The 24,798-nt window shown below is 45.4% G+C and overlaps 1 protein-coding gene across 1 annotated transcript in view; it reads right to left on the bottom strand.

Moving 5' to 3' along the window:
• The window catches only part of LOC139910274 (cGMP-inhibited 3',5'-cyclic phosphodiesterase 3A-like), a 61,653-nt gene extending 37,904 nt beyond the window's left edge, over positions 1–23,749 (bottom strand). The window contains exon 1 of the mRNA XM_071897527.2: positions 22,835–23,749. Within this exon, the coding sequence (XP_071753628.1) occupies positions 22,835–23,749 (915 nt within the window). The remainder of the gene's footprint in view (positions 1–22,834) is intronic.
• Between the last annotated feature and the right edge of the window lie 1,049 nt (positions 23,750–24,798).

Consider the following 24,798-nt stretch of genomic DNA (forward strand, 5'->3'; position numbering starts at 1 on the left):
TTGGACCTGACCTTGGAATGAGAATTGAGGTCTTAAAGCAATACACTGTACTTTGGAATAGTGTTAAACACAGTTTTGGGTGAATAATGAGGTGTGGAACTATACTTTTTGAAATTACACTTTTCTAGCTTGACAGCACCAAGAGCGTTGCAGGATCCAGCTTATGCTTCGCTATAAGCTAATGCACTGAATTAGGAATGAGGAACTGAAAAGCTCAAATTCAATGAAAGCAATATTATGAAAGCAATATAGGAATTAATGCGTGTGTGCTGCCTCCAACGCATACATTATTTCTCTCTGTTTTACATCTTTTATAAACAGGACTGACTCAGCACGGCCTTCCATACGGTCTGCGCCCATCAGAGTTGTAAGAGACGACCACACACACATCTCCCCACTACTTTAACTGCACACAGAACATTTACAATCCCATCAAGATTCCCACAGGACTACAGTAAACAAACAGATAGGGACTGTCTGCTCAAGCGTATGCCTTTAAATCACCTCCCTACGCCCTTCATAAATCACTGACGTAGATACATAAACGTACAGTCAGAACACCATCTATGTCACAGCAGTTGATGTACGGTAAGTGTGTGTGCCTGCGTGTGTGTGTGTGTGTGTGTGTGTGTGTGTATGTGTACGTGTCTGTATGTGTGCGTGCAAGTGTGTGAATCCCAGCCTCTAATAAACAGCATGTGTACCTGTATGGGGGCATAAATCTTTGCTTCCTCTTTCTGCAGGTGGAAGGATTTGCATTGCTGAGGCTGTTTCCCCTAGAAGAGGCTCAGGTCAGCCCCATGGGCAGGCTTTCTACCATTAGCTTGTAAAACGCTTGCTTTGTCAGTGGGACTCCCAGAGGGCTCCAGTTCCCCATGTAGAATAAATGAAGGGGTCCGCAGGGACCAGGAAGGTACAGGGGAGCATGAGACATGGTACGGCCCTCGCTGACACTCCGCTGGGCCTCCGTCTGTGAGGCAATGTGCAAAGACATTAAGAATGGGCCATCGCGCTAATAGATAGCTAGGAAAGCTGGCTTAGAGCAAAGCAAATAGGGAATATGAGATATAGGAGATGCCGGAGGTCCTCTGGGGAAATAGGCTGCAGACTCAGTGAGTGACAGACTGCCATCTTCTTCTGTCACACACTCACTGGGGCTCAAAGAGGCTTAGCAAGCAATAAACAAAATATACTCTCTTTAAGCTCTGTGTCTCTCCGGCCTAAATGATAAATGATGTGATAATAACCAAAGACAGCGTGGCAGTAATATGTTGTCGCCATGTCATGCAGTTAATACTTTGGCAAAGGTATATCATGATATACGGTTAAAGCAGAGCCTCTGCTGAAAAGTGAGAACAGCTCTCTGACTGGACCACCCAGAATGTCTTGTTCACAGGCCCACTAGGGGATGGAGACACATTTAATTCAAACTGTGAATCTGTGTGTGCTTGCATGGTGTATGTGTGTGTTTGTCTATGAGTGAGTGAGTGTGAATGCATGTTTGCTTGTCACAGTAAGTGCCTGCATGTATCAGCAACTACATTTATACATCCATTTGTGTGTATATAGGTGCTTTTGTGTGTGTATATATGTCTATATGCGTATCCGTGTATGAGTATGTGTATGTACAGTATATGTATGTGTATGCGTGCTTGTGTTTGTGCATGGCTCTGTGTTCTGTGGATGATCGTGTGCATGTATGCATGTGCGCACAGAATCTGGAACAGCATAAAGCAAACCAAAAGCTAGGAAAACATTGTTAAAGAACTTTGTTAGGCTGCTGTTTAAACATGGAAGGAATCCTAGTAAAAATACACAAAGCATTTTGTTGCTTTTTTTTTCACACTCCACAACACGGAGAAAAACTCGAAGGAACACTTTGCTCCTGGATCCTTTTGATCAGAGCCACCGGTGCCACCCACACACCCAGGGCAAACGGCTACTTCTGTTTACCTAGCCATGTGACTGAAGCTAATGACGTCAGCATGCATTCCACGCATTCATCAATCTCAGTTCTCACCGATACTGTCTCAGACACATAGGAACAGAGGGAGCAGAGATCATACAGTATAAAAATGAGCAATAATTCACAAGCCCTGTATTTGCTATATTTATCTTTCCCTGATAAAATAAATAAGCACTACCTCGTGTTTGCCATCTGTTTTCATAACCAGCAGTGTGCTTATGAACAGCTATTGCCTGAAATAGTCTTCCTGTTCCACTTAAAAACATGGAATTCATAAATAATTTCAAATCTGCTGTCAAGAGATGGTTACAGAAAAAAAAAAAAAAAACCTCAGTAGATAAATATTCATGGCTATGTTTTAGTTTTTAATTGTGTGTTTTGTTTCGTGTTTTTGCTCGTCTTGTAAGAATTGTTTAGGTCGTTCCCTATCTTGTGTGATAGAGGACAACAGTGGAAATAAGGATCTAACAATGTTGTGTATGTATGTTAATGCATGTGGTTTCATCCTTTGATTCTGCTCTTCCCTGCACTTGCATGTAGTTACTTGGCATATTCTAACTTTCTAATAAATCGGTAATCTAAGGAAGAATGATTTATTTGTGTGTTTCCGATGGTACAGTGTGTAGTGATGTCATGTATGTACATTTTGTCCACTGGCCAAAGTGGATGATATATCACAAAATTCACCCACTACTTTACCAGACAACTAGAATAGAATAGGACTTCCGATTGATGGTTGGTTACCACCCAAAGTTGCTGGTGGAGTAGACTAACTTACTAGCCACAGCCAAAAAACTGCAAATACATACATGTATGAGTGATAAGAATAGTTTACTGGTCATAGTGTGTAGTGCACTGTCCCTTTTCATTGTATGTGACATTGTGTTGTGCCAAGTGTATCAGTATGTAGTGTGAAACTTTGAGTTGTCAGTAAATCTCTGCACAAATGTCACCAGGACAAATTCTTGTACATTTATTGTCCTTGTCAATTAAAATGATTTTTACTCTCAACAGAAGATGAACACAAAGACAACACCGGGCTGTTACTGTGAAGAGAAACAAACTGCCCATCCATCTCTCTCACATACCGGCCTTATTTTTCTCCTTTACAAAATGGTGTTTTTATTACGTTGCATCCTGTAGATGAAAACCACAAAAACGCTCACAACAGAGAAAGTTTAAGACAACACAACTCTAAAAGGGTTTCTAACTTCTTAGCGTATCCTAAACAGTGCACCCTGCAGCACAGCTGAAGAAACAATTTGCAGAGACCTTTGCCTTTCACATGTTGCTCCCCACGCCACGGTCCAAAGACACCACAGAGCAGCAGGGTCATCTTGCTACCATCTGAAGAATCATCGCTGGGAGAGGAGAGAGCGTGATGGAGAGTGTCATGGAATCAGAATGGAGGCTGTGGCTTACTTCACTCCGTCACTACACTGTCCAGGCCCTCATTTGTTATTCTCCTAATTGGCCAATCAGTAACGATGGCAGGATAATTAATCAGCCAATGAAAGGAGAGATTAATCTTGTGTTAGAGATTATGTTCAGCCGAGGTTCAAACCCTTGTATTTGTGTGACAAAGAGGGTCTGTAGCCTGAAGCCAGTGCGACTTCTCATCTATAATTGCTATAATTGCACCTTCTAGACCATGTAAAAGTACAACAAATAATGTCTGCCGCAGCTCTGAACAAATGACGACCATGAGCCAGGATTGTTTTCACCCCCTTCAAAAAATGCCCAATTGGAAAGGATAATCCAGTGTAATGGGAAGTGGTTCAATTAATTAGGGAGGTAGACTGAAAGGGAGGTACCATAAAACTGAGCCATAAACAGCTACAAATGCACAGTTGATAAGGTTGTACCATGTAGGACCTGTAAATACAAAACGGCCACCCTGGAGTTAAAATCCATGGAAATTTGGGCAAATGGTCATCATTTTCCATCTGAGAAATCTGCGTGTTTATTACACCGTGCACATTAATCTAATGGAAAACAGACCCCAAAACAAATTAGTTCTCCCCATCTAACCTGATTAGTACTGCTGCACCAGGCTGAACCAAATGGATCTGGTGCAGTGAACCCGGGGGGGATAAAGAGGAGGGGCGGGGGGGGGGGGGGGGGGGGGGTATGAATGGAGAGCTCACAGATCTGGCAGTCTTTCCCTGTGTCACACTGTAAAACCTTGAAGCCAGAGAGTGGGGTAAGAAACCACAGACAGACCTCACCCAACCTGCATCCACATCCAACCCATTCACTGTCAACGATTACAACAACATCCCAGACCTAATCACGATGGCAATAATAAGCTGTCAAAAACTGGAAGGCGGTAGCTAAATGATGCCTGTCAGGTCAAAGGGAGATTGTTTTAGTCAAACAGTGCATTTTCCATGTGTCAAATTTAATTCCAATCTCTCATGCAGTGTGATACCAAACACTGTAGCATTGCTGATGAGAATGATTCACTTCAAAAATTCTGCTAAAATTCTTGGAATAAATCATATTTAGAACATCCCATATGTAGTGTGTAAATCCAGCCTGGCTCTTAGCCTCACCCTATCCTTGCCCTTGAGTGGGATCGATGCTTCTGCTGAATGGGCAGTGCCAGGCTAAACTGTGGGCAGGGAGGGGGTGTGTGTTGGCAGAATGGGCCCTGCCTCCGGCTATACAGCCCTGGACTGTGGCTCATTGGGTTAGGCCTCGATAATGCTCTCAATGGCCCAGGGTCTTGGGTCAAAACTCCAGTCACATGCAACAGCGCGCTGAGTGCTATAATGGGTATAGCTCTGTCCCTGGCCCTCTGAAACAGCGGGCCAAGTCAGCCAGAAACCCTGCCATGACTGGGAGGTGAAGGGTAAGGCAGCACTTTTACGGCCATCATCTGGCATGTGTGCTTTTCCGGCACAACAACTGCACTCATGCACACCCCTGTTTCTCCCTCTTTCCCTTGTCTGTCTGCCTCTCTCTCTTTCTCTCGCACACACACCCCCACACACATGCACAGAAACTAAACACACACATACACAGACACACACGCATGCACCTGTGTCAGTCGGCCTGTTTTCCACTGCGGTTTAATTGATTGGGAAATGAAGACGGACGCCTGTCTGAGCCGGGCCTAGTTGATTAGCAAGAGACACAGAGTCCATTAGAGCGGCTCTGCTCCTGACCCGAACACGTCATCCAGACAACCAGTCAGTCAGTCTCCATTGCCAGCCACCAATCACACTCCTGACTGGATGAGTGACCGAGTGACGCATCCACAGGACAGAGTGGCAGTGGTGGATCAGATCCGGCGCACTGTTTGGGAGACAGCAATACCCCTTTCCGTACCAGAGATAGACCATTTTCAATTGGGAGAGGAAATGGGTTGGAAATGGCCGGTGTAATGCTTTCAGCCCCGGCCTCTCCAAGCAATGACAACAGACATAACACAGAGCCATTAGCTGCTTCGTTGTGTAACTGTTTGGCTAGCCAGACAGACCGGGCCGCTGCTAGCTAGAGAGCTGGGCTGGCCTGATTATTGACATTTTGATGCTTTTTAGGCTTTTCAGAGGGAAAAAGTCAGACTCTATGGATCTCTCATGGCTTTTTGCCTATTTTGCTTAAACATATTTTTGGGTAGTTGTGATTACACAGATAAACACAGTGGGTCAAAGATATATTCAATGGTTATTTGAATGAAACGGCCACATATATCCCACATAATCTGAACCCCATTACAGAATTGATAGACAGACAGTGCTCAATTGATTCCTATCTTAGATCATTCTCCAATATACTCTTTGAAATTCTTCTTTCACACATTTCTCTTTTTCAATTCTGTTCTAAACTGAATGTGAACTTGCTTTATTGTCCCTGAGCACACCGGGGATGGCTGGGATTGTATGAATCGTACGTAGGCCTGGATACACGAGGGAGTATGTTTCCTTTCATCCGAATATGCCTGAGCCTGTCCTCTCACCGAAGCGGCGAAAGAGAAAGGAAAAGGCAAAACTGTAAAGAGGAAGAGCCTCTAGAATGGAGAGAGGTCAGTCGTTCAGTGGAATTCAACAGTGCATGAAAGGCAGGGAGAAAAATGAATACATCTGGTGTGGAAATAGGAGAGGTGGTTTGTCGGGCATTGCAGAGTTTGGAGAAGAGAAGAAAGAAGAGGGGAAGGGAGAGGATAGAGAGCAAAATGGGGGCTAATCATAAAAGAGAAGGGGCTGGGAGGTAAGATGAAACAGAGGATGAGTAAAATAGGGGCAGTGAAATAAGAGAAGGAGAGGCTGAGAAAGAGAGATAGGGAGATGGAGATAAAGAGAAAAAAAAGAAGTGGAAGGTAAAAAAGAGCAAAGTCCAGCGCTCTAATCATAACAGCACATTGTATTGTGAAACTATAGATTAGTGGGAGGTGATTTTAGCTGGAGGAGTAGTGTCTCCATCCGGAGCCTGAGCTGTGAGCGCACAGAGGACGAGATGTGGGAAAAAAAAAACACAAAAAAAAACGAACGCACCTCCCTAGAGTGGGGCGCACTGTGTTACCATGGAAACAGCTCTGACGTCAGAGCAGGCATTATGTGATTACTCATAGAGTCTGTTGAGGAGCGGGCCAATAAAACAGGGACCATTACTCACACACAGGGAGATGGCCAGGGCTCAGGTTACACACATACACATGCTTGCACGTGCACGCACACACACACACACACACACACACACACACACACACATAAAGGCATGCACATATGAATATACACGTTTATACACACACTACCAAGGAAACTATTCATTCTAGCACCTTCACTTCAAGAAAAAGCAGGCTGAAGATACATACTCACTCAGTAACTGTATGAACGCATAACAATTTTACAATCAAGTTTCAGTAAAATCGGCACCATTTTATTAGGGCCACCGATTTGGAATGCAAGGCGTGCAAAGCAAAAGTTTGCTTCATAAGCCTGGCGCTGAGTAAAGAGGCAATAACCTGAATACTCAGCGCTCCATAAAGATCTCAGCGCCAAACCTCAACACGAGTGTCCCCTCAGTGACTGCTAACCACAGATCCAACTCCGCGTCTTTACCATGAGCGGCGCAAACACTATACCTCATCAGCGCCACCGCAACCGGGATATCACTAACAGAATCTGCGTGTTCTGCATTCCACACACTCTGACCCATGTCTAACAAAATATATGAAACATGCACACGCACATGTACAAAGATATGCGTCACCACACACACACACACACACACACACAGCTACACACACTTCCTCTCGCCATCTCCTACACACTCATGCTAGACATTCTCCTCTGGGAGTTAAAACACTGTTAGGGCTGATAAGGATCCAAGCAAACAGCGTGGATAAACAGTCACCGTGGTAATTAAGAACCACTGGCCTATCAGAGGGCAGCGTGCGGAGACAAACATGTGACCCAGACTCCATTACTAAGACCATATGCATTCCTACCACAAAGACCATTAAGTAAGCCCAGGCAGACCACCAGAACCCAGGCCTAAGCTCCAACAAGCTAACATTGGCTCCGCTATTTTGAACTGTGGTTGAATTACCTGTTTTCAGTCCAACAGGCTATATCTCGGAAAGCTCTGGTTTTAAGAAAAAGAATGTTACCTGATACTCATTGCGCAAAACTTAAAAAAAGCACACACCCACACACACACACACACACATATATCTTGATAAAGTGTAACTATTTTGTACGCAAATGCCTTGAGAAGCCTTCAGTATCATATCACCATTGTGAGTTTCATTTTGTAAGAGTAGATGTCGAATTTTTCAAACTGATGTCTCATTTTGGAACGACACTCTTCATTTGTTTTCCCCGCGAAGAGTGTCTGGTGAGACGGATTAGCTCCAAGCAGGCAGCAAGAGACAGATTACTACAGTATGTGGCTGCTGCTGAGGGACGTTGGCGGCTCAAGTCAGAAGTGAATGTTTTAAATGTGTCTCTCTGTTCGTACAAGGTGTTACATGTGTAAGCTACATCCAGCGTCACTCTCTTTTCACACTCCAATATCTGTATCTTCAACTGGCCTTAATGTGCATGACGTAAGTTCAGTTATTGCGTTTGGGACAAGTGGTCCGTGTCACTTCTGTGCCACAAATGTGACTGAGATCTGGCCAAAACCTGATATACTATACTCTGCATCATCACTGATTTGGTTACACTGATACCGTATCTGAGTTGATCTGATTAGAGGCTTGAGAGCCCAAGAGCCGCTCTCTCTCTCTCTCTCTCTCTCACTGCCCCTGTACTGGGTATATGTGTCTATTTGTCATGTTAACTACTACACAGCAACTACATCCATACATCTGAGTGCGAGCGTGTGTACGCCATGTGTGTGTGGGTAACCGTGTGCATGTGTGTGTGTGTGAGCGTGTGTGGTTGAAGCAAGCTGCAGTCCACCTGGCCGGGCAGTGAGCTTAATGAGTCTCGTACTCATGCAACCTCCTGCGCAGCCACATCCGCTGCCTGGGGCTCCGACCAGGTGCTCTGACACAACACATCTTCAAACAACATGAGCAGGAGCCTCCCAGAGGGCCATGCCTCTCGTAATATCACCATGACCGACTACATACCACCCAGAAGCTACGTTTTCCTTTAAAACATTGCTCCTAATAATATTACCTGACTATGACTAACTCACTACCACGCGGGAGGGTCTCCGCGTCTGAACCAGGGTTTACTCGCATGGGTTACCTTTCAAATGTTATCCTTTGAAAATTACAGATTACCTGCTTAAAATTAGAATCATATTGATTTACTCCGCCTTCTGTAATGGAATCTGATTATTCTGCCTTCAAAATCTGTAGCATATGAAGTTAAATGGACCATCTGCTCCGGTTTAATGACAGTAGTTAAAATGGCGCTATACTACCTATAACTATTACTGACCATTATTCCAAGTTATGTTATATGCTGTTTGTGTCTATAATCAATCACAATGAAATCACAATGCCTTTTTTTCCTTTGAACATATTTCTGTACAACTGGTAATCGCCTATTTTTTATTTATTTTTTTCAAAAGTATCTGTAATGTGATTACTTTCTGTTTTCTCAGTAACAGTAATACATAACAATCACAACAATTGAATTGTCATTATTGTAATATTGTTGCATGCAGCCCATTAGTCCTCAATCAAGATCATGACCAACTACCACCCAGGAGGGATGACCTTGTGCCTAAATGATGACAATATTATTACCGTGACTAACTGCAGCCTAGGGAGGAACCTTCCAAACATCAGCTAGGCTAAACACTGTAATATCACTGTGACTAACTCTCTGCCACCCAGGATGTTTTCCAATCAAAGCAACAATGACACCCGTTGCCGTGACCATCTACCACCCACGACAAAGCCCGCAAAACCGATCACCTAAACAAAACTGAGCCTCAATAATGGGTGGCAGATCCTTCTCATAACCTCCAGCTGAATGTACAGTATAGTAACATTTTTACGACAGGAGGTTCATTAGGTGAGAAGCTTGGGATAAAACCTCCTGCAGCCTTGCCTCTCTCAGAGTACGCCTTGCCTGATAACGGTTTGGCTCCATATTTTAGAATAGAATAGAATAGAATAGAATAGAATATTGCATTTTTGTTTTGTCCATTACAAATGCAGTAGGAATTTCTCTTTGGCACACTGGCATAAAAACAGTAAGAAAAGTTCAAAGTTAGATACGGGGGCAGCGCAGTTGGCCCAGTAGGGAGTTTATCCTGGCCTGGCCTCTCACTGGGTCCATACTTGGTCCAGTCAACTCAGACCCAGCAACACAAACACACTAATGAAACACAGCTGCAGGGCCTGCACAGACGCCCTCCTCCTCACTTCCAAAAAGCCTTCACAAAACACTCCCTTACTCCCTCGCTCCGCTCCTCACTTCCTCACTCGCTCCTCTTCTCTCTCTCCAGTCGAGGGGGTAGACCTGCACTCTCTGGAGAGTCATTACAGCAGCCATTACAGTAGGGTGGACTTTTCCTGTAATAATAATTGTGCTGCTACTGATGAGAGGCCTCCACTCTCTCCACACCCTTACTCGTGATCGACAGACTTCCTTGAAACAAATGACAGCGATTTTCAAGGGTTATGATTCCCGTTTTAGCCAAGAGGCGGTCAAAATCCTAAAAGTGACAGCTATGATATCGAAATACAAATGCGCTAACGGGGCTTCGAGGAAGGCCCAGGAGGAGGTAAGTGTTAGAATGTGTTTGAGCAGGGTGGATGGCTCCAAATGTGTGAGAGTGAGAGTTTATTTGCACCCCACAGGGTAGCTGGCCACTCTGACCCGCAGCCAAGGCCTGCGGATATAAACGACTTGGCCAGCGCAACGCTACCTGGGCAGTGGTGAAGGGCAATGCAGGACTTTGGAGTGTGTGTGTGTGTGTGTCTACGTGTTTCTGTGTGTGTGTGTGTGTCCGACATGCATCACATCCCCTAGCGTTTTCTTTCAAATGTGACCCCTGGTTCCAGTTCCCTTCCAGCAGCTGACCACCATATGTAAAAGGCCTGCACAGGTCCACTGAATCCCCATCTAATGGCCTGCACAGATGCCACTTTCCTGGAACTATTCCTCCTGTGTGTGTGTGTGTGTGTGTGTGTGTGTGTGTGTCTCCCCGTCTTCTTTCTCCACACAAACAGACTCTAACGTTCCACACATTTCCCTCAATATGTTTCACCACTGTCTGGAAACAATGAAAGGTGTCGGGTGAGAAGAGGGGTGGATCTGAAGAGAGAAAGAGTGGAAGAATTGTGGAAAACGACATGGTGGGAGGAAGGGAAACACAGGAGAGTTATGCCGCTGTTTGGACAAGCTTTGTCGAGGGTAAGTAAAAGGGGAAGTACGTAAACCAACAGCAGGTTAGTCGTGAGGGGTGGAGAGAGGGGAGGACAGGGCAGATTATTGACTTAATGGCGGGATCCAGGCTGTCAGGGGCTTCAGAGACACTGTTTGTGTAGTTTGGCCCGGGCCTGGCAGAGCGTGCGGCGTGATGATGGAAATCTTACACTCACTCAAAACAAGCCCACTGACCTTTTCATCTACCGGCCCCTGAATCAGTCTTAACATTCTGCCAAGTTGGAAATGAATGAACGCTTATTACATCAGCGGTAACATCACAAGCAACCGGCCCCCGCGCACAGGTGTGTGTGTGTTTGCGCACGCATGTGTGTGCGTTCCTGCGTGCGCGCGTGTGTATTTTATGAAGGTTGTCTGTTTGTATTTCCCTCGACATCCAAGTGCATTCCTGCTGCCGAGGAACAATATCGGCACACGTGAAATGAAGCAGGAGTAATCTTTGTAAGCATGTAATGTCATTGGGAGTGTTCTCCCCGCTGCCCTCAGCTACAGTGTATACAAGAGGCAGGGGCCGGGCGTGACGAGAGACGTAAAGGCCTCAGTCACAGTAAATTGAGTCGCTTCTTGAAGGTGACCAATCTTCATTACCACTGACATTTCAGAAGTAATGAGCTCATCATAGACGGTGCGAGCGGCCCCTCGCTGGAGGAGCCACCATTTTGTTTTCTGGACTTTGTCTGCATTCTAAACGCACAGAAAAGAGCCGAACCCAACATCTGTCTGAAAAGATATAGCCTCTAACTCTTCCCTGGGGGATAAAATAACAAATGAAGAGGAGACGGCTGCCAAAACAGGGATAGATTAAAAACCAACCAATATCAACATATCAATAGCAAACAGCCAAGCTTCTGATGGAGATCAATAGACATTGATGTTCCTCTTTTCCATAGATCTAGGTTATTTGGCAGGTTTTTCTCGAAATTGGGAACCGACTGCCAGCTGCGGCTTGGCAGATAGCACAGCAACGCAATTTTTTGAAAATGAGAAATGCTCTGACCCTGTTATGGATAGAGCTGCTTATATGCAATGTAGAGGCAATCCAAAGATATATTAACTGATCCCGTACTGGATTGATAACTCAGAAGTGGTTCAACTAATCACAAAGAAAGATACCAGGAAAAATGCACCAAGATCAGATGTTTACATGGAGAATCAGTCAAACCTGTGCTGCTCATAGAAAACTATACACAAACCTCATGCAGGTTGCAGGCTACACCGCTCCACCACTACTTTCTGTGATTCTCGGAGAATTACTGGCAGCATTGTGAACAAAATCCATGCTATCATTTACTCAACAGAGTTATGTGAAAGGCAAATTCTGTTTTTTTCACATCACCTCAAATTACGCAGAAGATAAGTTATACCACAAATCCTCAGGTTTCGGTTTAGGGAGTGAGATTAGATTAGGTGAAATTTTATCAGCTCCCAAGGGGAATTGGATTCGGATTCAGATGGTAGCACATTAAGACCCATAAACAGACAACACTATAAGACACTATAATAAGAGAGCAGTGGCAGTGTTGAAAAAAGAAGAGAGGTCTTTATTCAGTAGGAAAGTATAGTGAAGGAGACACAGGACAGAAAGCTCTGGTGGGATTCTGTGCCGGTCCAGTGGGGGAACACGTGGCTCTACCGCTCGACTATCTCCGGGTACAGGCGCTATGACAGGCACTGTGACGTTTTTGCTGAAAGTGCGTATAGCAGAGAGATGAAGAGAGCCTATTGGACTGTACCGTGTCCAACTGACAGACCCGAACGGAAGGCTTTACGTAACGGCTGGAACCGCTGGAGTGATGGCAGGGAGGGAGGCTAGGATGTTGCCCCTGGCAGGTGGGCGGGACAGAGCCGGCGGATGAAACCAGTGGAAGGGAACCGGCGGTTCTCTCGGGCCCAACACCACCGCGTCTCCCCTACATCCACCTTACGTAACGGGAGCGCTGTAGCCGAAAGACATAGAGGCTGCTCCAGGCTCCTTTCTACTCTTCTGAGACCTGTTTAGAAACCCACCAGATGTGGCCCGAATAGCCCACAAACGCCCTGCCTTTCCTCTCGCTTTACCTCTTCTGCCAGTTCACAGGCCTTTGACCACGTCTGTTCACGCCTGTGCACAACCACAAACCCAAATGAGACCAGGCTAAAGTTCCTGCTCCGTTGATTCTGTTTTTGTGGGTATTCTAACGGAAAAGAAAGGCTGAGTGGAGTGTGTGTATAGGTGCACGTATGCGTGTCTGTGTGTGTGTGTGTGCACGCACGCGCATCTGTGCCACATCTGTTCAACCAGCCCGAGGCTTCTCGCCTCCCGAGAAGTGGGTCACGTTTCCCGATGACGTCAAAAGTCCTTCTGCCGCTCCAGTTTGTGGAGCTATGCCAAAACCACCACATGCCATTCCTCATCCTTACAATGGAAACGCTCTGTCCAAGAGGTAAATGGAAGCCTTGATGAATCACCAGCCAAACCTCTCACAATTCTTAAATGTTAACACTGTAGTGAGTCTGAGCATAACAATGAAACACAGGGTGAAGGGTCACAGTTGATTTCCCGCAGAAGACACACCCCACTGAAAATGTCAATACACATTCGCACAATGGAGTATGAACCAATAAGAGGTGGAGGACAAGACAAGAGAGAGAGAGAGAGAGAGAGAGAGAGAGAGAGAGAGAGAGAGAGAGAGAGAGAGAGAGAGAGATGTGACTCAATCCACAGACAAGCAGACTTACAGACAATGTCAGTAGAACTGCTCTGTACCCAGGGAATCTGCCATGCATTTATCTGTAGTCTCAGAGCCATCATTGTGATCCGGGATCTGAGGCTGCTACACTGCCTACAGCCTGAGCCCTTGACACTAAACTCTTTCCACTATCAAAGGGAGGGACAGATCAGAGAAAGAGAGAGAGGGAGAGAGAGAGAGACAGGCAGAAGAGAAGAGGAGAGGAGAGGAGAGGAGAGGAGAGGAGAGGAGAGGAGAGGAGAGGAGAGGAGAGGAGAAGGTGTCTTCTGGGTATGGAGATTTAATTTCAGCCGTCCATCCCGGGAGGAGACGACGTGGGGATCAGTAGAGTATGAATGGAACAGCAGCTAATGGAAAACATTATGGAGAGAGAGATGGAAGAGAAACCTGAGGCAGCCCCAGGCGCATAACCATTAAAGTAAAGGCCCGTTCCGCCTAATCTCACCCCCATCACATTGTTTTGAGTCCCATTTTCAATTTCACCCTCTCTTTTACACAGAAAGACTTTTTCACAAATATACAGAGCATGTAGCTATGCGTCATGAAGGGCTATGCATGGGGATTCATTGGATTTTTTTCTGAAACAATGCCCTGCGTCTTATCAGCAAGGCTCACATGTTGTCATGGCATGTTTTGTCTCACTTCTCATTTTCCAGGCGAAGCCTTAACCCGAACCAGTGTCCACGGATCATGGCTGGCTTGTGCTCGGAAAAACAATTAGTTGGTTGGTTGGCTACCTTGGGTCAGGAAGGGGTGTGTGGAACCAGCAGCCCACTATCTCCACTGCGCAGGACCTGCCTGGCCACACACACACACAAGCACATGCACACACGCACAGAGGAGTCTGCCAGTCATAGCCATCGATTGTAGCCGAGTATAAACGGATGTCACCAATACAAGCGCTCGCCGGCCTTGGCATCGCGCGGCGTCTCCAGGCACTGCAGGGCAAAGCAGCAACAAATCAATGAGACGTGGTTCTGGCCAGCCTGCTGGAGCATGTCTGTGTGTATTAGCAGGTGATTACAGTGCTGGAAAGGAGGTGGAGGGGGTCGGGGGTGTCAATACTTTACTGTACGCCTCACCAGCAAAAAGCCCAGGGCCGGGGTAGGGATTTGGGAGAGTGCACTGGAGAGGAGCCGCAGCTGCCTTGTCCTCACCAATTCTTGGTGAACGGAACAGACACAGACTTTCAAACCGAATAATATATTGCGTATGAACTCTTGGAAGCGTGGGAATATCTTGGGGCCTTTTGGGTGTCTTCTCCTCACCATTTCCCTAAAAACCGGATGCCAACTTGAGAGGACATTCACTTTTAAAAAATCAATAATTTATTGTACTTAGCACATTTAAGGAAAAAAGTTCCTCTCGACTTTGTGTCCCACATAAATAAATAAGAATGCAGACACTTGCATAGTGTTTCCACACACTTTACACACACTTGTCAGATTGTACTCCATCTACAGGGAATGGTGCTAACAAATACAGATAAATGGGAGAGGCAACGGTAGAATCACACAGATAATGTCTCAAAAACTTTGAGAAACAGACAACAAAGTTTTCTATTTTTAATGAATAAATAGAACTAATTTTCTTGAGCTGACCCATTAGCGGATTCAGGAAGATGACCAAAGTGATACCAAAATGGCTCCACGCTGTTAACTGAGCATCCACTAACCAACATTTCTACATTTGTATTTGGCAGGATACAGTATATCCACAAAAATCTAAATCATATAGACACTGTATAACATTATGCAAATTCAGCACAGGACTACAGCTATACATTGCGCTTTTAATATCTGACTAATTGAAAGTGACTGTGAGAAAACAGTCCTTAACCCAAAACCTAAGACTTTAGCCCCTGCAAAGAGTGAAATAACTCGACTGACAGACAGATGTACAGACAGATTTTTTTTTTTTTCTCAAACATATTTAGAGAGTAAAACATAGCATTGAGCAGGGAACAGCAGAAGCCTTGTTGGCTGCAGGGACAGACAGGCCCATGGCGAGCCAGAGAGGCAGTGGGCTGGACGGATGGGGAGGGCTCACCAGGCAGAGGTTACAATAACACACTTCCTCTCACCACGCTGCCGAGCAAGATGGACATGCAGCCTGCTGCCTGAACTCCATAGCATCTACATTCTGAGGATTTCTTTCCAAAGTGAGATCTCCACCAACTGAAAACTGTGATTCCTGCTCTTACCTAATGATTGCTGCCATGAAAGCAAAACTATGGATTATGCAGGTATTGCATCACTAAGGATATTTGCTCGCAAAAGTATGAGAATATAAATAGTATCGTTTTGAAGTAATGTGCAATGAATTCCAAGCAATAGATATGCAAAGTTTTGGAATGACATTTCTGGAGTGGAATGGAGTTGTGAAGTTTGAGAGAAAATTGCATGCTGAACTGAAGAATTTGAATCAAGCTGAATATATGCAATAGCTGGCCCAATTGTAGCCATAACTAAGCAACCAGGCACTGGATTACTAAATGCAATCTTCCATCAGTGAGAACGAGAACAGCCTCCCTTGACACTCTCCTGGAAGAAGCATCATAATCTATCTACAATCAATTCATCGCTCACCATGTTTAGATTTCTTGGACAGTCCCAGTCAGTGAAGTTCAAAATGTTCCTGCTTGTTAAATGAATCATGGCAGCAGCAACAGTGACTGTGGCCTGCTCTGTTTCTAGCGGAGACAGAATGGACAGAATGGACCCGGGGGATTAGCTGAACTTCCTCCCCAAACCTGGACAGCAATCAAAGGCCTTGAGATTGATCTTCGCGACCCCGTCGTCAGCGTGCACGTGCGCATTCTGAGAGGGAAATTAACAGTTGTTTCTTCCATTCGTTTTTCACACATTCTACTGACTGCAGCTATTTACGTCTAGGACTATCCTCCCTCCCCTCTCTCTCTCTCTCTCTCTCTCTCTCTCTCTCACAAACACACACACACACACACACACACACTCACGCACACACTTCCCGGGGCGATGTGAGAGTGTCCATTCATTCGGCCGAGGCCAGCTGCACACCTGGTGACAGCCCAGGATGGTGGTGTTGGCTCAGGTCAGGGTGTGCGGGGAGAGGAGAGCGGGGGAGGGGGGGGGGGGGTGCTGGGGTGCTGAGCACAGCGCCAGATGAATGGGCCCACTGGCCTGTCCTTCAGGGCCTGCTCAACCTGCACATTCCAGTCCATTTAGCAGCAGGGCAAGCACAGGAATGTCCCCTCATGTAAGGGATCACTGTCTTAAAGGTGGGCTGCTCGTCTGATTGAAAAGGCCCTTCAGGAGGATAAATAGAGATGAAAGACGAAGGCATTGCATCCAGTTCCCCAAAGTGATGTGCTGTCGTCCCGGATACGTACTGACACCTATTAACCTGCCCGTCCTTTAAAGGGTGACTGAGAGCCAAAAACATTGCTTGAGCGTTGCACACGCAGGTATTTGTTTCACACATGCACCTAACATATACGCATATGCAAGTGCACCCAATATCTCTCTCACACACACACACACACACACAAACACACACACTCTTTCTCTCTGCCTCTGTGTCTCTCTTTCACACACAAACACGCACAGACACACATGCGCAAGCACACACACACGTACGCATACACACATTTGTGCCAGGAACATTCTGTTCACCTCCATCACTGAAATAGCCAGTCTCTTATGGTAACACAGAAAACTTGAGTGACATAATTGCTTTAGTTTAGAACAGACAGCAGAAGAAACAACAGCATGTACACTATCTCCCCACAAAAAAAAAGTGAAACTATTTTTACTCAAATTCTATCATTCTACTCAAATGTGAGGCTGTTATTAGGTTCCTGAGGTGTTAATATGTGTGCAGTGTGTCAGGACCGGAGGCCTGCGCCTGCCTAGCAGTTCCAGCTGCCTTGGGTTGTGTCTGTGGTTTGAGGCCCTCGGTGTTTCTCCGAGCGGATTCAACCTCTCCGCCTGCAACAGCTGGCAGCCATCAAGCTGCTGTCTACACACACATACACGTACATGCACACGCGCACACACGCCTACAAACACACACATGCTCACACACACCTCCTTCCATAATTTCCATGGTAATCGGTAGGGAGCCAGATCATGGCCCTGCCAGGGGTTTGGAGGAGACACAATATTTCTGTGGACCTAGTCAACTTTGACCTGGACCTCGGGTGTGACTAGCTTAAGTGAGACAGGGCAAGAATCAGGATATGAACAAGTCTTCTTCCTGCGGATGAAGGCGATGAAAGAATTTGACAAAGATAGATGCGTTGTATAGTATAGAGTTTAAACAGATAGGAGCTGGCCAGTGTCTAGAATTAGGCACCACAGCACTGTGTCCAATACGTGTCTGTTTGGTATGACAATGCAATGTGGGCAAAGGATCTCTTGTTTACGCTGCCCGCAGACCAGAAACCAGCGTAATGTGGCTCCACACTGGGCAGCCAACGGGGCAGAGGTAAAGCATACAAATCCGGAGGAAAAGCACGCTCTAAGTCGCTACACTGCATCATTCAAATGCAACACTCCTCCACCATTTAGGGGGTAAGAGTAAGCCTGCTGTTTTGCCTGGCTACTAAACAAAACCTCGAATGACCTACTTTCATTCCTACCCCAATTCCTCCACCCCTCGCCTCCTCACACATGCACACAGCCCAGCTAATACACTGGGACTGAATGGGGATTGGAAGCGTGAAGTGGATCGCACAAACACAAGACACACGACCCCATGCTGAAACAGGCTTCCTTTCCAGATGGTAGGAGGAGGTTTTCAATGAGTCCATCCCTAACCCAGAGGCCAGTCCAGTCAAAAAAAAAAAGAGAAAAAAACATCATATCCCACGAGGCTATGTGTTTAGAATACAAACAAGCTGTTTGGGATGAGAGTGCGCACTGGCCCAGTGGTAAATCACTGCCCTACAGGCTATCAACAACCTCCCCTATCCAAAACACAATTCAATTATGGACGGTGCAGCAAAAATAGAGTAACTGGAAACATTTACAACAGCAACAGTAATTGTGTTTGGATCCCATTCCACAGGAAGTCATTATCATAGATTTCAAGAATATCTTTATCATCCAAGTTAAGAAAGAATTTCCTCCTCTGGTTGGGATAATATTTGTGTTGGTGTCAGGGAGAGGACAGAGAGCAGAGCGCAGTGGGGAGGGGCGGAGCCGCCGACAGCAAAGGGAGTGGCTTCCAATGCCTCGTAAAAGAATCATTGAAAAAGCAGAAGCACCCTACTAATGTCCAAACTCCGTCCACAAACCCCTCCCTTCCCTGTCAGCCTACGCTCCAACATTACAGCTTAAACATACCTGGCCCAATTAAGACGAGTTAAAGCATTTGATTTAAAGTGCCATGTGGACCTGGATACTGCGTGGTGAAGGCCAAGCATTATTGGGAAACACGGTAGATTGCTTTCCTCGGTGGATGCCCTCGATATTGAGGAGGGAAGCTCTATGACAGCACTGACGTCTGGAGCAGGAGTGCCTTGGACTCAAATTTCCTTACAAGCTGTGAAAAGTGATCCAAAGTCCACACCTCTTCCTCTAGTTCAATATCCCCAGCTGAAATACAGAAGACTGGCCTGTCATTTTGCATTAGCCCCAAGAAATAAGCGTATCCCAGAGAGGCCCCACCACCCCCTATCAGATCAGCTGATAATGACTTTCTTTTATTACGCCCGTGACGGGGAGGACGACCCCAGCGTTGTGAAATGCAGCTACTTAGTGAGCTGATAGATGCTGGCAGCCAATCTGTAATCATAAGATGGGAAAATGGCTGTTTATTAAATCTGCACTTGTGCAGAGTGAACCATAGCCTCGGAGCATGGCTTTGCACAGAGCTCCAGTTGCAGCGGAGGGCAATATGGCAGCTTTAGGCCAGAAGAAGGAAGAAGAGACAGAGGGATTCCTCTTTGCTCTATTTATTTTATGAATAAACTGTTTTTACGCAGTGACCATCAATCTGAAGGGCTTTATATAAGACACTTAGGACTGTGGGAGAGGCTTCCTGAGAAAAACAGAGCTAAGTGTTGACTGTAAACCTCACGGTCCAACCTCACACTATTCTTCACACACTTCAGACGCACAGCACTAATGCAAACATTCATCAGATCAACAAAGTGCAGATATACTCCTTGTCAAACCTCTTAAAACATCATAACTCTGTTGAACACAACCAAAGGGCAGAACTGTAAAAACATCATCCAACCTCTTCAGATCATCTATGCAACTGGGAACCTCAACCAGGAAAATTATGGCCATCTCCTTTATTTTCCCTATACGCCCAGAGAGTCCAGGCAGAGTCAGTTAGACAGGTAGTGTATACAGTCTGGTGTCTTCCCTGTTCCCATCACCATGTGGTGGTTGCATTGCCCCCCCCCCCCCCCCCCCCCCCCCCACCCCCGGTGTCTGACCCCCCTTTGGGAGACCAGAGCCCCATGTGAGCGAGGCGATGACTAGCGTGGGTCAGCATGGGCTTGTTTACACATTACAGACCACACAGACAAGGCACGGTCAAGACAGCATATGTACACCATGTGTGTCTCAATTACAGGCAGCCTGTAACTGGTCAACTGCTTACCACCGCCACCAAAGATGAGCAGGACAGCAGAGCGTTCAGGTTTCATTCCTGAAAATCTAGTTTACCCTTAACTGTGTGATCATTCACACCTTTGATCCTATCTTCATAGCCTGATATTATCATGACAGTGTGAGCAATGGTGTCCTTGCCTTCCACAACATCATGCAATATAGAGCAGTTCTCACTAGAGGGCTCTAGCTTGGCCCAGGCGGCAGGGCAGAGGAGCATCAGAAATGTTATGAATGTTTGCATCCTCTCATGATATTGGACAATTTGTGTGTCTGATGGTTCCACGCTACTTAGCTTTTACTGGAACATTTCCCCAAGTAAAATTCGAAAGCAGACCAAAATGTGTTAATTGCTTTAGTTGCATCGATGAGAGCTGTTTACAACTAATGTCTTGATTTTAGGGCCGTTTTTATTGTGCTCTAAGTATCGCCATCTTGAATCCCTCACAGTAATGGACTCCGAATCCCTACATAATGGTATCCATCCACATTCGTTTTGTACACATTTAATGTCCTCAAAATAGTCTAATTCCTCTACGGACAAGGAGTGAAATTGTTACGGCAAGGTATTCTTATTTCTAGTCCTCACAACAACAAAAAATACAATTGTGTGGAATGGGAAAAAAAAAAAGAATTCCACATTAGCATTTCTTTTAAATCTTTTACAAATAAATTCCTCTTTTTTAATCTGTGGGCAGATACACGTGGTTTTAAAGTTAGAACTACTATATTTAATATAATACAATAATATATATAAAAGCAGTGTCACATATATTTCTAGTCACAGATTTAATTAAAAGGAAATTATTTGTACAAGACTGAAAAATGAAATGTTTCAGATATTCTTTCCCCCAGAGTGTAAAAAATGATTACATTCCAGCCATCTGCACGCATGTTTGTTTGTGGCCATGCAGTAAATGTTCAATGTAAACTATAGCAAGCCATTTTCCAGCTCATCACTCATTCAAAAACAAAGCTGCATCCCCATCCCGTTCCTGCAGCAGCGCAACTACTGCATATCTGCTGTAAAATTAATAATAACTGACACTTGAATAGGCTTCCCCTGAGCCATCAAGCTTCAATCAGAATACAGTGTAAGCAATAAAACATCTAAAATAAGAGGGTTTTTTTTAATATTCAATCACCATGATTTGGAGGAGGGGGGGTGGGGGGGGTGGGGTCTTGACCGCAAAATAAAACAAACAAGCACACTACATCACTAACTGGCCCTGAGAGCTGAGGGCATCTTTCAAGTGGCCGGGCCGACAGTGCAGCCTCTCATCTCCCAGCCTAACTGCACACACAGGTCACAACGAGAGCTTTGATCACTCCAAAAATGTGTTTCCCATTCAGATGCTCAGCATGGTCATTGATTTTCCATAGGGAGGGCTGAGGAGCTGATATGAGTTTGGTGGAGTGAAGCCCCCCCCCCTCTGAACACAGGTATGCATCTGTATCAGTATCAGAGGAGGTTTGAAAGCTCAAGCAACTAACTGGGCATTCCTGGGGTTTAGGACAGCTTGATGAGGAGCAAGTGGCGTGAAAAAAAAAAAAAAAAAAGTCCAGGACAGAAGGATAAAAATGTAATCATCAGTTTTGCATAATGTGACAGTGGATAGGAGATCATCTGGAGAAAATGTCTGACATAAATAATAAGGGATGAGATGAATCACTGACATCGTATCCTCAGCTCCCCTTTCTCATCAGCACTTGAAAGCACTGTTGCTAAAATAGGATCCCTTTGGCAACAAAATACCAAATTTGGTACTTTATCATCAGAGAACCGAAGAGAGCGAGACTAGGAACAATATAGGCCTTCACGAATTTACCAAAAGCATCACCTCACTGAATAGGCCAAAATGTTTTCAAAAGAAAATATTCAAGATTTTAAGGTCAACCGCCTCTTCAATATGAGAATATATTTTAATTAATATGAAACTGTCTTGCTCATGAGACAGCCATTGATTTGTATAAGCAATGGTAAAAAATCAGTATAATCCTTTATGACTACTAGGTCCAGTAGAAAAAAACAATTCACTGTTGTGGGTTGTTATGATGGCATGCATGCCTGCTTATGGCTGCATGTGGCTCTTCAGAATATGACAAGATATCAATCCAGATAATCTGGGGAGATCACAGCCATGGGAACGCTCCTGCTAACATCAAAGCACATCAAAGCAAATCCTAATATCTAAATCGCAATGCAATGTAACATATAGTGAAAAATAGGAATCATAACATGGCAATAACAGTCAGAATTATTATCATTATTATTATTATTATTAGTATTATTATTATTATTATTATTATTACTATTATTGTTGTTGTTGCTGTAGTTGTTGTTATTGTTGTTTTTCATGGTGGATAATGAAAAATGATCATTTATTACACTGTTTATGGTATTCAAGAAAACTTCAAAAACCTCTAATTCTTAAAATTAATAACATTGCTTAACAACCACAACCACAAATACACCAATAACACAAAAATATTTAAACTATTAATAACAATTAAAATGGAGCAGCAGTCTTTATTTTATTGCCATTATTACTCATTCTTTTCTTTGCTTTGCCTCAAACCCAAGGCTCCATGCTACAGGAGTGGAAGATCCCAAAACGAACTAAAAACAAGCCAGAAATAGAAAACTCCAATGGGACAGAAACTCCTTACCTGGTCCCTCTGGATGCATGGCAGCGAGGTCCTGCGATGTGACTTGCTGTTGGACTGACTGTGTGCCATGTCTGAGGCTATCACAGAACTGGACCTCCTGCGCCTTTTAAATACAGGGATCTCTTCCCTGGCTCCAGTCACGGGGGTGCAGCCCTCCTTGTGTCTCCCTTGGTTGGGAAGGAGCTTGTCAGCATACCTCGCCAGTAGGATGCCCAGCACTCCAACCAGGTACGCTACGTACGGTCTCCAAGTGGCCCGCACTTTGTGCAGCGAGAAGAGTGAGATAGTCCTAACTATACTGATGAAAACGATTACAGAGATGCCCTGATTTAGTCGTGCTACCATGAGTGCGCCGGTGGCCAGGCAGACGAGCACGACCACGGCCGCTGTCGTGAATGAAAACAGCTGCTCATCCGTCCCGTCCAGGAGAGACCACGCCGCTGCTTCGCCCAGGTGGCACAACGTTAGGAGGAAAAGGGCGGTCTGGATAAGAAGTCCACAGCGGATCAAATACAAACCAACCCAAAAGAAGGCACATACAAGGGTAAACACTGGCGAAACCACACTCCAGCAAGTTTGCAACAGCTCCGCCGCGCAGCCTGAAACGAAGTGAATGGGAGACGCTGAATAAGAGAGTCTGTTGTCAGTGCTGCTGCTGGCCTCAGCTTTCCAGTCTGCACATTTAACCAGCAGAGCGAGAATAACCGAAAGCGACCCCACACACACCGCACACCGGAGTCTCTGGGAACTCCATATTTTTGTGAGCATTAGCCTCACCCACGACTCATAGTCCCGGTCACGGCACAGTGGGATGACACATGTTTTCACATAACCATTGCGATCGGGAGCCCTGAAGCTTTTTTCATGAGTGCTGCTCTGCGCACCGCTACTGTCAGATTCTGCAGGCATCGCCATCACTCATGGCAGATATGAAGTATAAGGAAGTCTATAATACATCTATACCAGCGGGGTCGTGAGACGGGGCATGGGTTAATGACACAGCAGACAAACCCCATTTATTGTAAGCGTAATAAAAAAGTAGAGCAAATACGCACAAATGCGTCTCCATTTACGCACGGAGACAAGTTGTCAGTGAAAGCATTCTCTTTGTTTCTCCAGGTGCAGGTTTGAGAGAATGAACTGCCTCCCGCAACAGAATGCACGGAGCCTGGATGACAGAACAACTCAGATGTTACAGATCTAGGGCACTGCTTCTCTGCACACACGCGTCCTGCTTTGCCCTCCTTTGTGGCGCGCCGTCTCTTTGACTTCTTCTGGTGTCATTTTCTTTCATTGTCGCTCCACTTCTCCCCCACTCCGTGCAGCAGCAGGCTTTGCAAAAAAACACCAGTCCCGTTCCAGGAACATTTAACGCCAAAACGCGCTCTCTGTGTCCATTGTTTGGGCACTTCTCGATCCCTCTTGAATTGGTAGAGACTCCGGTTAATTTCGAGGATAAACCATGCTGTGGAATTTAAACTGCTTTGCTGTGCGTCCGTCAAGTTGTTGCTCGGTGTTTTGAGGGGAGAATCCGGAGTGTTTGTCACCCGCTCTCTAACCAGCCGTGAGTCTCAGCTCATTCACACCCCCGAGTTCCGACTCAACACAGGGAGCATGATATTGCAGCAGCAGTGAAACCCCCAAATCCTTCCCCAGCCAGCCCAGCAGGCGTTGTCCTCACTAGATGTGACTTCTGTTTGGATTTTTTTTTTCTGAAAAATGACATGAAAATGATCCTCACTGTTATAGCCAAAGATCTGCATACCCGTCCTTATGTTATCTTCAGAAATTGTTTCTGAAAATTCCAACCTAAGCAAAATCTCTTTTTCTAAAATGGGGTTGACCTATATTTTCCTAGTGGGTAAATCTCTCTGGATTTGAATGGAATGAATAAGCTGTATTGAGGTACAAACATTTCAGGCAATGTTATATCTGAATGGGTGCAGTCTGATTTGTGGATTTGG

This window comes from Centroberyx gerrardi, chromosome 4, assembly GCF_048128805.1.
Source record: "Centroberyx gerrardi isolate f3 chromosome 4, fCenGer3.hap1.cur.20231027, whole genome shotgun sequence".
Taxonomy (NCBI): domain Eukaryota; kingdom Metazoa; phylum Chordata; class Actinopteri; order Beryciformes; family Berycidae; genus Centroberyx; species Centroberyx gerrardi.